The sequence below is a fragment of the Ipomoea nil genome, unplaced genomic scaffold, assembly GCF_001879475.1.
Source record: "Ipomoea nil cultivar Tokyo-kokei standard unplaced genomic scaffold, Asagao_1.1 scaffold0317, whole genome shotgun sequence".
NCBI classification, from domain to species: domain Eukaryota; kingdom Viridiplantae; phylum Streptophyta; class Magnoliopsida; order Solanales; family Convolvulaceae; genus Ipomoea; species Ipomoea nil.
The window spans coordinates 4,983,197-4,995,715 of record NW_017616745.1 but is presented as its reverse complement, the minus strand read 5'-3'; the positions used below and the strand labels follow the sequence as shown (position 1 = coordinate 4,995,715).

Here is a 12,519-nt window from a genome sequence, read left to right as displayed (position 1 = left end):
AGGCAACACAGTCTGAAACTTTATTGGACTAGGTTGGCTCGGTCCAAAGAGTGAACGACCTAATAATGAGGCAAAGCTCGCCTATTTGACTCTTTGTGGGAGTAAAATATTAGCTTTCTTGGTCTGAGTCGATTAGTTATGGACAATTTAAGTTGTTTTACTTTCTTGTGGTCCCTGCTAGTTAATTAGCAACACTTTTCCGGTAGTACCTCTTGGTTGTTGCGCTCCCTGCGGGTAATAGTAAGAGAGACCATAAGAATGATTCTCCAAACAAAAAGGAGTTATTGAGCTCGACTCAAGTGAGTGATGAGTGAAAGGCGTGGTAAGAGAGCAAGTTTGACTTGTGAACGATCAGCAAGTAGAGATGACCACGGTTCGAACCGGAACCGAGACTGTGCAAACCGGAACCGAACTGGAACCGTCCGTACGATTCCGGTTCCGGTTCTTAACCGGAACCTATAAGGTTCCGATTAAGGTTTGTAAAATCTTGGAACCGGAACCGTCGGTTCCGGTTCCAAACCGAAAAAAAACAAATATTATAGTGTTTTTTTTTTAAATTTTTTTTTTAATAATTCCGGTTAGAACCGGCGGTTCCAACCGGAACCGACGGTTCTGAACCGGAATCGGAACCTTACTATAAGGTTCCGGTTCCGGTTTCACCATCCATGGAACCGGAACCGGCGATTCCGAACCGAAACCGTGGTCACCCCTATCAGCAAGTGAATGACGGATCTTCGTGCGCCAACTAAGACTACAATGCAGGGTTTACTTCGTGCGCACCCTTAAATAGTGACTGCGTATTTCTCTGAACATCCAAAAAAATTGAATGGAATATGCCTTATTCTTTCATAGTAAAGAAATAATTAATTTCATTTTTATTCCCATGACTTTTGAGGTCCTATCATTTTTTGTGCAAAACTTTAAACTTGTTCAATTTTGGTGTCTAACTTTATATTTTATCAGTTTTGGTCCTTCTGGCCAAATTGACAGCGAAATATTGTCGGATTTTATATTTTTAGGTGTAAGATCATCATCCCAAGGAAAGATCTTCAATATCGAAACAAAATCACTATAAAATCAGATCTATGGGTGTTTGATAGATGAGAATAACTGGGAAGACGAGGAGAGACTAGACATAGATCTATGAGATTTATAGCGTCAACGATTGACAAACTCTTCTCTTTCTCTTAATATGATTTCCCTTTTGTTTATATATTGAAGATATTTCCTTCGTGATGATGATTTTGCCCCTAAATATATAAAATCTGACAACATTTCACCGTTAATTTGACCGGAAGATCCAAAACTGATTAAAAAGAAGAAGAATATAAGATTAGACACAAAATTGAAAAATATTTAAAGTTGTGCATCAAAAGTGATAGGATCTTAAAAGTCGTGTGGGACTAAAAGTGAAATTAATTCTAAAGAGAAACTTGTTAGTGGTGCAGGTAACACTTCCATAGAGTTTTTTGCACTTTTGGTCCCACGACTATAGTGACACTATCATGATTGATCCACGACTTTCAAACCTTGCAATTTCAGTCTACGATTATCGTTTTTGTTGCAAAAATGGTCCTTCCGGCCAAATTTCTGTCAAAATCTCACCAGAAAAAATTTCTCATTTCAAGTAGAGATAAAATAGACATTTACATTGACCTTGCAATCTCAGACTGTTGTTGACCTCTTATTCTGACCAAAGTGCGAAAAAAAAAAAACCAATTGCTAAAGACGAACCCTAATCTGCTCTCATCTCATCAACCCATCTGCGAACAAGAGGAAAACATCGATTGCCATCTTCAACACGCTATCCTTTGATGATCTTCATCTTCTTTATTTTGAAGGAAAACATAATGGCTACATCGTTGTTTAGAGCAGATTATGGTTCATCTCTAGCAATTGTTTTTTTTTTTTTTTGTTTGATTTTTCGCACTTTGTCAGAATAAGAGGTCAATAGCAATCCGAGATTGCAATGTCAATGTAAATGTCTATTTTATCCCTACTTGAAATGAAGAATTTTTTCTCCGGTGAGATTTTGACGAAAAATTGGCCGAAAGGTTCATTTTTACAACAAAATCAATAGTCGTAGACTGAAATTACACGGTTCGAAAGTCGCGGATCAAATGACCAAAAGTTCAAAAAACTCCATTTCCATAATACACATTACACTTTTGAATTCTAATGAGATAGGTTTGGAATCTTTCCCGTGAAAAATAATGACAGTGACAAGATAGTTAATGAAAAGTAACTTGTTTTATTCATTCACATTTCACAATTGGACAGATGCATATAAACAAACCTTGATGCATAAGATCCAGAAACAGAAATTATATCGAGTAATGAAGCCAGCATATGATACAAATCAATTCAAATCAAGGTATTCAGAAGTCATCGGCTTAAATACATGCGATGCATGAGCCTCTATCAACTCCACCTCCCATTTCTGCAGATGCATATAAACTATCCAATCTCCATTCCCTTTCGGGCTCGGCATCGGCATAACATAACCCGCTTGTCCTCCCCAGTGAAAATGGTACGATCCAAAAACCGGTTTCCCCCATCCAAAATCAATCTTTCTCACCGGAAACTGCTGCCCTGATGACACAACCACCGCCGGCCCCTCGCCGCCGGCGTATATTTTCGCCAATGCCGGTTCCGGACGGTGGGCTTCCACCCAATCAATCAGTCCAAGAAAATGTTCCCTCGTCACAGCTTCCTCCAAGAACTCTCTCACCGCATTTGCCACCCAACTCAACGGCTTTTCCTGCAAATCTTCAATCTTTCTGTCACCAAATGGGATCGAAAGAACGTTCCCGAAGTAACCCTTTAACAGTTCATCTCCGTCGCTCAATCTGGTCCTCCCGTCAACCACAACCCCCAATTTGAAATTCTTGAAGCTGTAATCTTTACGGGACATTATTCCGGCGGCAATTGTTTTCCATAAGAAGGCCGAGAATGCTTGCAGCTTTGTAATCCGATGATGTTTTGCGCTGCCTTTCTGGGAATTGGCTAGTGATTGGATGCGGATGATTTCCTCCGACTCTATATAGTAAATACGACTTATCACGCTTTGTTCATCAGTTTGCAGGGCTTGGGGCTCCGCCGCCGCTGCCGGCGGCGGCAGGGATGAGATTAGCGTATACATGGCGTCGATGGAAAGATCGTAATGGCCGGGACGGCGAGGAAAGAGAAAGGACCTCCGGAAACAGGGGAGCTGGGACAGGGGCTTAGCCTGAGCAACCTCGGACCACGATACGAGGAACATGTTGGCCGAGTAGGCATCCGCTACCCGGTGGTCAAAGGAACAGCCCACCACCACTCCTCCGCATTTCAGTTCTGTAACCTGTTCACACAGTATAAGAGAAGATGAGATTCAGAGGTATCATATATAGAATATTTCTGATCTACAAGCTAAGTTACCAGGAAAAGATTCCATGTAGTAGAACTCTATATATAGTGAAAGCGCACCTAACACTTGAGTGATGACGAGTAGATAACCAATCTAATTATTTTGCAATTTGGGGGTGTTCATTGGAGGCTAGCAGCCTCAAATTTTTTGCCCAAATGTTGTTTTCTAGTCTTGATTAGTTATGACCTTAGTCATGTTTTAATATTAGTTAAAATGCTAAGCACGGTATTTTTTTAAATAACTAAAAAAGGCAGATCAACAATCATTATATTTTGGGCCATGAACACTGACATACACATTTTTTTAGCGTATTAAATGCTCATTTTTAATGCACTTAATATGCATTTTTTAGTATTATTATCTAAAAATAAACTTTCATCACATTAAAAATTAGCAAATATTAAAACTTAAAAGTTCATTAAAAATGAACAATTTATTGTACTAAAAATGAACATATATCATTGGTTATAATATAGAATCCATGCATAATCATCTACCTACCACAAATCAATATGCATGACAACGGGGCAACGAGGCGGGGAGGGCAGGGAGTATACGCAACCCCGACCCGAAATTAGGTGAGAACGGAGATTTCACATCCCCAGTCAACCCCTAGTCAATGTGTCAAATTAGTATAATTTTTAATAATCAAATAAAAAAAATTATAACCTAACTCCTAATTTCAAAAATTAAAATACAAAAAAAAAAAAACTTAATTATCTCTCTCTCTGAACTTGTTTGACAATCAGTGATTAGCGGTTATTAAATAGAGGGTTTCATAAAATTAACTGTTTAATACCGACAGAATGGGAGGTTGCCGCTGGTGAAACTTGATCCCTGGCCATTCTTTTCAATTTTCACCTCTATGATCAGTTCAGCTGTCCCATGCAGGCATCAAGACTCCTTTCTTAATAAACCATTCACTGCCTGACAACATTGAGGTGCCGAAAAGACTTCTCAATTAGAAGTTTTTTTTTTTTTTTTTTTTTTTTTTAAATTTTAAATTAAGGGCATTTTGAAGTTTTTTTTTTTTTTTTTTTTCAAAATGCTAACTGCAAATATTGCTGCAGCGGTTGCAAAAGTAACGGTTCAATTGGTCATAAGAATGAAATTTAAAAAGAATAATTAGGAATTGAGTCTCCCCAAACTAGTAAACAAAGGGGTTAGCAGATTTGTCATTTACCAAACACATGTATATACGTAGGGACGGGTATTTCGGTTTCCATCCTCGTCCCCTATAGGGAATTACACAGGGTCCTTTTACTGGTCCCTATTTTCAGAAAATTTTCTCCATTTTTGTCTGCCACCCATACAAATCAAGCCATGGGCCTAGTAAACATGTGTACATAGTCTGTTTGGCTCAGGTGAAACGGTGATGGATACGGTTCTAAAACTGTTATAATTATGAATATAGAGCTCTATAATTATGAATATAGAGTTTTATAATTATGAACATAGAATTTTAATTGTAAATATGAAGTTCAAAAATTATGAACATAGAGTTTTATAATTATGAACATAGAGTTTAGTAATTATGAACATCGCGGTTCCACGGCATAACAATTGGGGTACCATTTTTGCACACCATCCGATCTGACAAATAATATTTGTATTTGTTCGCATGGACAACTCAACTTGTAATAGAGGTGAAGTTTGGAAAGAATGACCAGGTATCGAGCCCCTCTCAAAGTGAGGGGGCTCCTTGTGCGTAGTAAGCAAATGTTTAGCCTCTGTGGTACATGTTGAGTTGAGTTACCATGATTTACATCCTCCCAGATGCTCTGTTGGATCGGGATGTGGGAGTCTTAGGGATGGAGTTCAACCTTTTGGAAAGAATAATATTTGTATTTGGATGCCTTTGTAACTGAATATATATATATATATATATATATATATATATATATATATATATATATATATATATATATATATGGAATCATATTAACCTGGACGGCAAGGACACCATGCTTCTTGCAGGGAACAAGCTTGTTTTCCACGCTCTCGTCTGGGTTGAACAAGTTCAGTTGATTGAGCTCTATGTCCGCAAACGCTTCGGCGAATTCCACCCCGCGGTTGTTGCACAGAAGCTCAGCCTCTCCGCCCCTGTTCTGCACAACTTCACCGGCCAGGGCGTAGTAGTACACCAAGCTCTCCGCCAACGCCGCTTTAAGAGCACTGGAAATGTAACCGAACGTGAAGAACTTATGGGTTTTCTGGTAACAGAAGAAGACGCCGAAGGTGAGCGGCGGCAAGAGCAAGTCGAGGTTGGATTGCCGGAGGCAATGCCGTTGGATTGGCAGCGCTGCCGACACCACCTCCTTCTTGTTCACTCTTACACTGAACTCTCTTTCAGCCACCATGCTTTAATTATTTATTTTTTTCTCTCTTTTTGGTACGTGGAAATAGAAGATCAATGATTGAATATATATATAGAGAGAAACGTGGAAATAGAAGATGATAGAATATCATTTAACTCGTGCAAATATATATCATATGTATTATTGGGCAGGAAATATCTATCCTAATAATTTTGATTGTAGGCCCTTCCTAATCCTCGATTCCTCGTATGGTTGATTGGTTGATATACGAGAGGCACTAGACGCTGAAGCCGTACTACTAAGCGCTATGCGATAATGACGCAAAGTGTAACGAAGAGAAAGGAGAAGAAAATATCTTGGGAGAAGAAGAAGAAAATATCTTGCTTATTTCATCTGTTTGTTCTGGTTACAACTGGAAGCTACCGACGGGAAATATATACAAGGGAAAGAACGGTTATGTAAGAAACAAAAGAGGAGAATGACCATAAGGCCCTTTTAGTTTTCACTTCTTTCTTTTCTGCCGCTGGCTTTATTTTCCAACACCCCCGTAATGTGGCGCATGTAGATATTGGATGCCCAACTTAGAGACGAAGGATCTGAAAAGAGCGATGGGTATGGGTTTTGTGAAGCCATCTGCTACTTGGTTCGAAGATGACACTGATAGAAGCTTGATCAAATTAAACCATTAGATACTTTCTCCCGAACAAGGTGACAGTCAATTTCGATATGCTTTGTTCACTCATGAAAGACATGGTTTTTAGCCATAGCTACTGCTAATTTGTTGTCACAAAATATGGCTGCCGGCCTTTGCATGGGTGTCTGTATGTCTTCGAGGAGAAATGTGATCCACTGTACTTCTCACACAGTGGAGGCAAGTGCTTGATATTCTGCTACGGAGGAGGATCTAGATACCGTTGCTTGCTTATTTGATTTCCAAGAAATGAGAGCAGAACCAAGGAAGACACAATAACCAGTTATGGATCTTCGCTCTCCACACATGTAGCCCAATCTGAGTCTAAGAAGACGTTGAGTTGCAGAGCATCACCCCTGGGGTAGAACAACCCTTGTCCTGGTGCACTCTTAATGTATCGGAGCACTCTGTGAGCAGCACTTAAATGCTTGTCGGTTGGAGTGTCGATGAATTGGCATAGCTGTTGAACGACGTAGGTGATGTCCGGCCTCGTGGCTGTGAGATACAGCAGGCGACCAACAAGTATTCTGTAATCAATAACATCACTGAGAAGTTCACCATCATTATGGTGAAGATGATACCAAAGCACCATTGGAGTGTTTACGTACTGGTTTACACTCAAGAAACCCTGCCTCAGCTAGAATGTCAAGAGCATATTTTCTTTGGCAAAGATTTAGTCATGAGTCATCCAATTTCGCTTCAATTCCTAGGAAATATCCTAGCTCTCCCAAGTTTTCAATTTTGAAGGCATCATCAAGAACTGCATTGAGGTCTCTAATCATACACAAGGTAGGACTTGTGACCAATATGTCATCCACATAAACAAGGACTGCTATAAAACTGCCATCTCGTCCTTTGGTAAATAATGATGGATTAGCTTTGGATTGATTGAACCCCATGTCAGATAGGGCAGTGCTCAACTTGGCATTCCACTGGCGGCTTGCTTGCTTAAGGCCGTAGATAGATCAGAGCAGCCGACACACTTGATTTGGTTTCTCAATTTGAAAGCCAGGAGGCAAAATCATATAAACTTCTTTTGTTAAATCTCCATGTAGGAATGCATTGCTTATATCTAATTGGTGAATGCACCAAGTTTTGGATGACGCTGCTGCCAAGAAAGTTCGGATGGTTGTGATTCTAGCAACCGATGAGAACGTCTCAATGTAGTTAACCCCCAATTGTTGAGTGTATCCTTCGCAACGAGGCTTGCTTTGTATCTTTCAACTTGACTTTGTACACCCATTTACAACCTATGGGTATTTTTCCGGCAGGCAAGGTGGTTAACTCCTAAGTTTTGTTATCTTGTAGTGCTTGGATTTCTACATTCATGGTTTCCCTCCAATGATGGTTTTTAATGGCTTGATTATAGGTCATTGGTTCATCAACAGATGTCATAGCCATGGAGATGCTTTATGTGATGGGGCTAAGGCATCAAGGGCTATAACCTTCGATAGGTGATGATGTGATGCGCATTTATTGATTACAACATCACAGAAATAGTCTTGGAGCTTGCTTGGAACACGTCTCTGCCCGTCCGATCTTCTTGGCTGGGCGACATAAATGGTGTTATTATTTGGTTCGTGTGGGCAGAATCATGCTGCTCTGTCTCCTGCATGATTTCATGGTTAACATTAGGCATCTCATCAAAGCTGAACTGTTGGGGTGAGGAGACTCTGTGGTCTGTTGAACCGGCACCATCATGATATAAATTGTCATTAGAGATATGCTTTTCAGGAACATCTGTTGAAGGCTCGTAATGTAATTGAGTATTAATAGGAATGACTAGGAGAGATGGGCGAATCACCATAGGTTCAGGATCATCTGTTGAGGGTTCCTTTTCTGAGAATGGGAAGTGTGATTCGTAGAACTTTACACCTCTTGATATAAAGATGGTCTTCTCACCCAAATCATACATCAAATAGCCTTTGGTATGAGCAGGTATACCAACAAAAATGCATCTCTTACTTCGTTGTGCCATTTTATGCTTAGAAGGTGACAAATTTGAAGCATAGCAAAGACATCCAAATATCTTGAGATTCATCATACCAGGATTCTTCCCATAAAGTCTGTGATAGGGAGTTGACAACTCTATAACCGGTGAGGTCAATCTATTTATAAGATACATTGCATGCATTACACATTGCCCCCAGAATTCAAGAGGCAAGGAGGCCTGAAATCGAATAGCTCTTGCCACGTTGAGTTTGTGTTGATGCTTGCGTTCAACCGTACCATTGCATTTTGCTACGGTGTATAGGCACAAGACCTTTGATGAATGATCCATTTTCTCCAAAAAAACTCAACCATATTGAATTTTGCTCCGTTGTCAGTTCGAATGGCTTTAATTAGTACCCCAAACTGAGTGAAAACCAACGCATGGAACCTCACTATGAACTATCTTAGCTCGACTTTGCTTTTCATCAGATGTAGCCAAGTGAACCAGGAATAGTCATCCACCAAAGTTAAGAAGTAATGCTCCGCTTTTAACGAGCAAACCGAAAACGGCCCCCATATGTTTGCATGAATTAGATCAAAGGTTGCTTTCGAGGTTGTAACAATAAGAGGAAATGGTGATCTTTTGTGTTTAGCAAGGTGGCAAGCATCACATTTAAAGTTCATAGTAATAGAAGTCTTGATGTCTCCCAAATATTGAAGTTTATTTACTGGAAAATGTCCTAATCTTTGGTGCCAAATCTCACCACTATTACATTGTGCTGCAATGCTATTATGAGCTACATTCTTTATTCTTGGTGGTTCCATACACAAATACAAACCATTTACTTGCTTAGCCAAACCAACTCTCGTCCCAAGAGTATCTTGAATCAAGCACTGTCCGGATGTAAATATGAGATTATAACATGTATCTTGCAAGAGCTTACTCACATAAATCAAGTTGAATTGGAAGGATGGAATATGCAGTACATCCTTCAACCATAGTTGCTCATTCAATTTAATGTTCCCTAAATGTTTGACAGAGATGGACTTTCCAGTAGGTAGACTCACTCCAGCCCCATGAGTGACACGATAATCATTAAAGAAATCAACAGAACATACTATGTGATCCGAGGCTCCCGAATCTAAAATCCAAGTAGATGAGGATATCAAATGGAATTAACCTGATTAATAGAAGACTTACATTTGTTCGCAGAGTTGTCTTCACAGAATTGTGGAATTAGAGATAAAACAGCTATGGTTTTTGTATTTGGAAGTTGTCCAGTTTGAGTTTGAAGGAGGGAGATCAGCCTCTCCAATTGATCAGACGTGGATCCAGTATGTGTAGAAGACTCCACCCCGGCTGAAATAGAACTCATGGCTGCCGTTTGCTTTCCCTTCGATTTGTATACCGGGATCCATCCCGGAGGATAACCGTGTTTCTTGAAACACTTGTCTATGGTGTGTCCATTCATTCCACAGAATGTACACTTTGCTCCTTTGTTTGTATTTCCATTTCTTCTGCCATTGTATGAACTAACAATTGCTATTATTTCACTTGTGAGATCTTGACCTTGCTGCACCGCATTTGCTTGGCTAATTTCAACGTTGCCTAAGCTCAAATTTGCCAACGCAATCTGCCTTTCTACCTTCTCGGCAATGACAAAGATTTTGTAAACTTCAGGCAGGGGATTAAGGACCAAGACGTTCGACTTAAGACTGCTATAGTCCTCATTGAGTCTCTGCAAGAAGCGAATGACTTGATCTACATCTCGTTCCCTTATGATCTAATCAATGAGGTCACATGAACACTTTGGATCGCATTTACAAATCGGAAGAGGTCTTAACGTATTCATCTCTTCCCACAACGTTCGGCACTTCGTGTAATAATCGTTTACCGACAGTTTCCCCTATTTCAAACCTTAGATTTCGTTTTGCAAGGCCGAGATCTTTTGAGTGTCGCATTGGGAGAATCTTCGCTTCAAATCTTCCCATACTTCTCTTGCCTTATCTAAATGCATGATGCTCTGCGCAATAGTAGGGTGAACAGACTTGAAAATCAAAGAGCATACCATAAGATTGCAGCGTCTCCAAGCGGCGAACTGGAGGTGCTCTCTGGCAGGCGCTGTGACGCTACCGTCGACGATGCACCACTTATTCTTCACCTCCAACGCAGTTCTCATCGAAATACACCAGGAGCCATAATTGGCGCTTCCTAGCAATGGAGGACTAATGAGAACGTTGTTCGGATTGTCGCTAGAGCTGAAGAATAAAGGATAGTCCAAATCTTCCATGCTATAACCTCTTTGCTACAGAATCGGATTCCTCTGCGGAATCATTGTGGACGACGTTCGTGCCGGCGAGCGTGTGATTGGCATTGCTACAAGCCTCTCTTGATCGGACTCGCCAGAGACAAGGCGACATATGAACTATGTCGTGGTGGCTTTGATACCATGACGCAAAGTGTAACGAAGAGAAAAGAGAAGAAAATATCTTGCTTATTTCATCTATTTGTTCTGGTTACAACTTGAAGCTACAGATTGGAAATATATAAAAGGGAAAGAACAGTTATAACAGAAACAAAAGAGGAGAATGACCATAAGGCCATTTTATGGTGTGTTTGGTTGGTGGGTTTTGCCCATAGGAATGGGTATGAAAGTGATTGATGTTGTTTGGTTGATAGGTTTTTAGAACACTACTATGGGTTTCGAATACCCCATCAATTGAAAAACCCATACCCAAATAAAATAAGGGTTTCATTCCCTTATTCATTTTCAAGCACTACTATTAGTAACTATTCCCATTCCACCCTACTACCAAACATGTTAAATACTTTCACCAAAACCCATTACCATTACCAAGTACTTGATACCCATTCCGATTCCGATTCCCATATGCGAACCAAACACACCCTTAGTTTTCACTTCTTTCTTTTCTGCTGCCGGCTTTATTCTCCAACAGATAAGGCTTATTGAAACCTTGCTTGCAGTTAAGTAATAAAGAATGGTTTTGGTGTAGTAAATTAAAGGTAGTGAATCTTTACTATTGAACAATAGAGGTAGTATTTGGGAGAAGAGATCAAAGTTTGAAATTTGACAACAACATTGTGAAATTATGTCCAAAGTGGGTAAATTTCTTGTAATCTTGTGTGTACTGATATTTGGCCCTGTCTGCTGAACCACTATGATATGTTCTTTACTATTAGAATTGATTTAGTTCCTTTAGAGATAGCAAATAATTATTGTAAGGAGCTTTAACGATTCTCCTTTCCTTTTATGTTTTAGTTAGTCTTTGTTTCCTTTTTCAAGATCAGTTTAGTTAGTTTCTATATTAGCTTACTTAGTCTAAGTTTCCTTTTGTTAACTTTAGGAAAGTGTAACTCTCTGCTATAAGAATAGAGGTTTGTGTTGCTAATGAATTAAGCTAGAATTAATAAGAAACAAGGAGAAGGAAACTCCATAAAACCCTCTTTATCTTTTCTGTTCTTCTGCTACCGTTCATATTTTGTCTGAAGCCGTCGCACACCTCACGGCGGTTGTGAACTCCTTTGTCGCGAACCCTCATCTCCCAACGACCTCCACTGCTGTCACGCACTCTACCGCTAGCCACGCCACTCCAGAAACTGCCGTCCTAACACCGCCAGATCCCACTCCATCCACTCGTGTCACCCGATTTGAGTTTCCAAAGTTTTCAGGCAAAGAAGACCCACTCGTGTGGTTACATCGTTGTGAATTGTTCTTTGACAAATCCCCCCTCAGCGACTATGAGAAAGTCTCCACAGCAGCCTACTATATGTTTGATGTGGCGCAGCTCTGGTTCAAAAAACGCCTCCAGGATGGCCAACAGTTTTCTTGGGCGCAATTCAAAGAGGCTTGTACTCTTCGCTTTGGACCTCCTCACAGCATCAACCCCACAGAACAACAGGGACCTTGTGGACTTCATAGATGATTTCCAGACCCTCCTCGCTAGAGCGGACAACGTCCTATACTCCCAACAAGTAAGTTTATTCACTGCAGGCTTGGATGAGGTTCTACGTATAGATGTTGAAAGGATGCGGCCAGTTTCTCTTGATGAGGCTATTAACATAGCATGCGATTATGCTCGTAAAGGCCTCCTGCTTCACCATGCACCTCCCCAGCAACCTGTCTCATCCCAGACACCACCTAGTTGCGCTA

General features: G+C 40.3%; 1 protein-coding gene across 1 annotated transcript; it reads right to left on the bottom strand.

Moving 5' to 3' along the window:
* Positions 1 to 2,231: 2,231 nt before the first annotated feature.
* On the bottom strand, positions 2,232 to 5,766 carry LOC109171404 (shikimate O-hydroxycinnamoyltransferase-like). The gene is made up of 2 exons (XM_019320494.1): positions 5,353 to 5,766; positions 2,232 to 3,340 (listed from the first exon to the last, which is right to left on the bottom strand). Exons 1-2 carry the CDS (start codon positions 5,764 to 5,766, stop codon positions 2,360 to 2,362), a joined length of 1,395 nt encoding a protein of 464 aa, XP_019176039.1. The 3' UTR covers positions 2,232 to 2,359.
* Between the last annotated feature and the right edge of the window lie 6,753 nt (positions 5,767 to 12,519).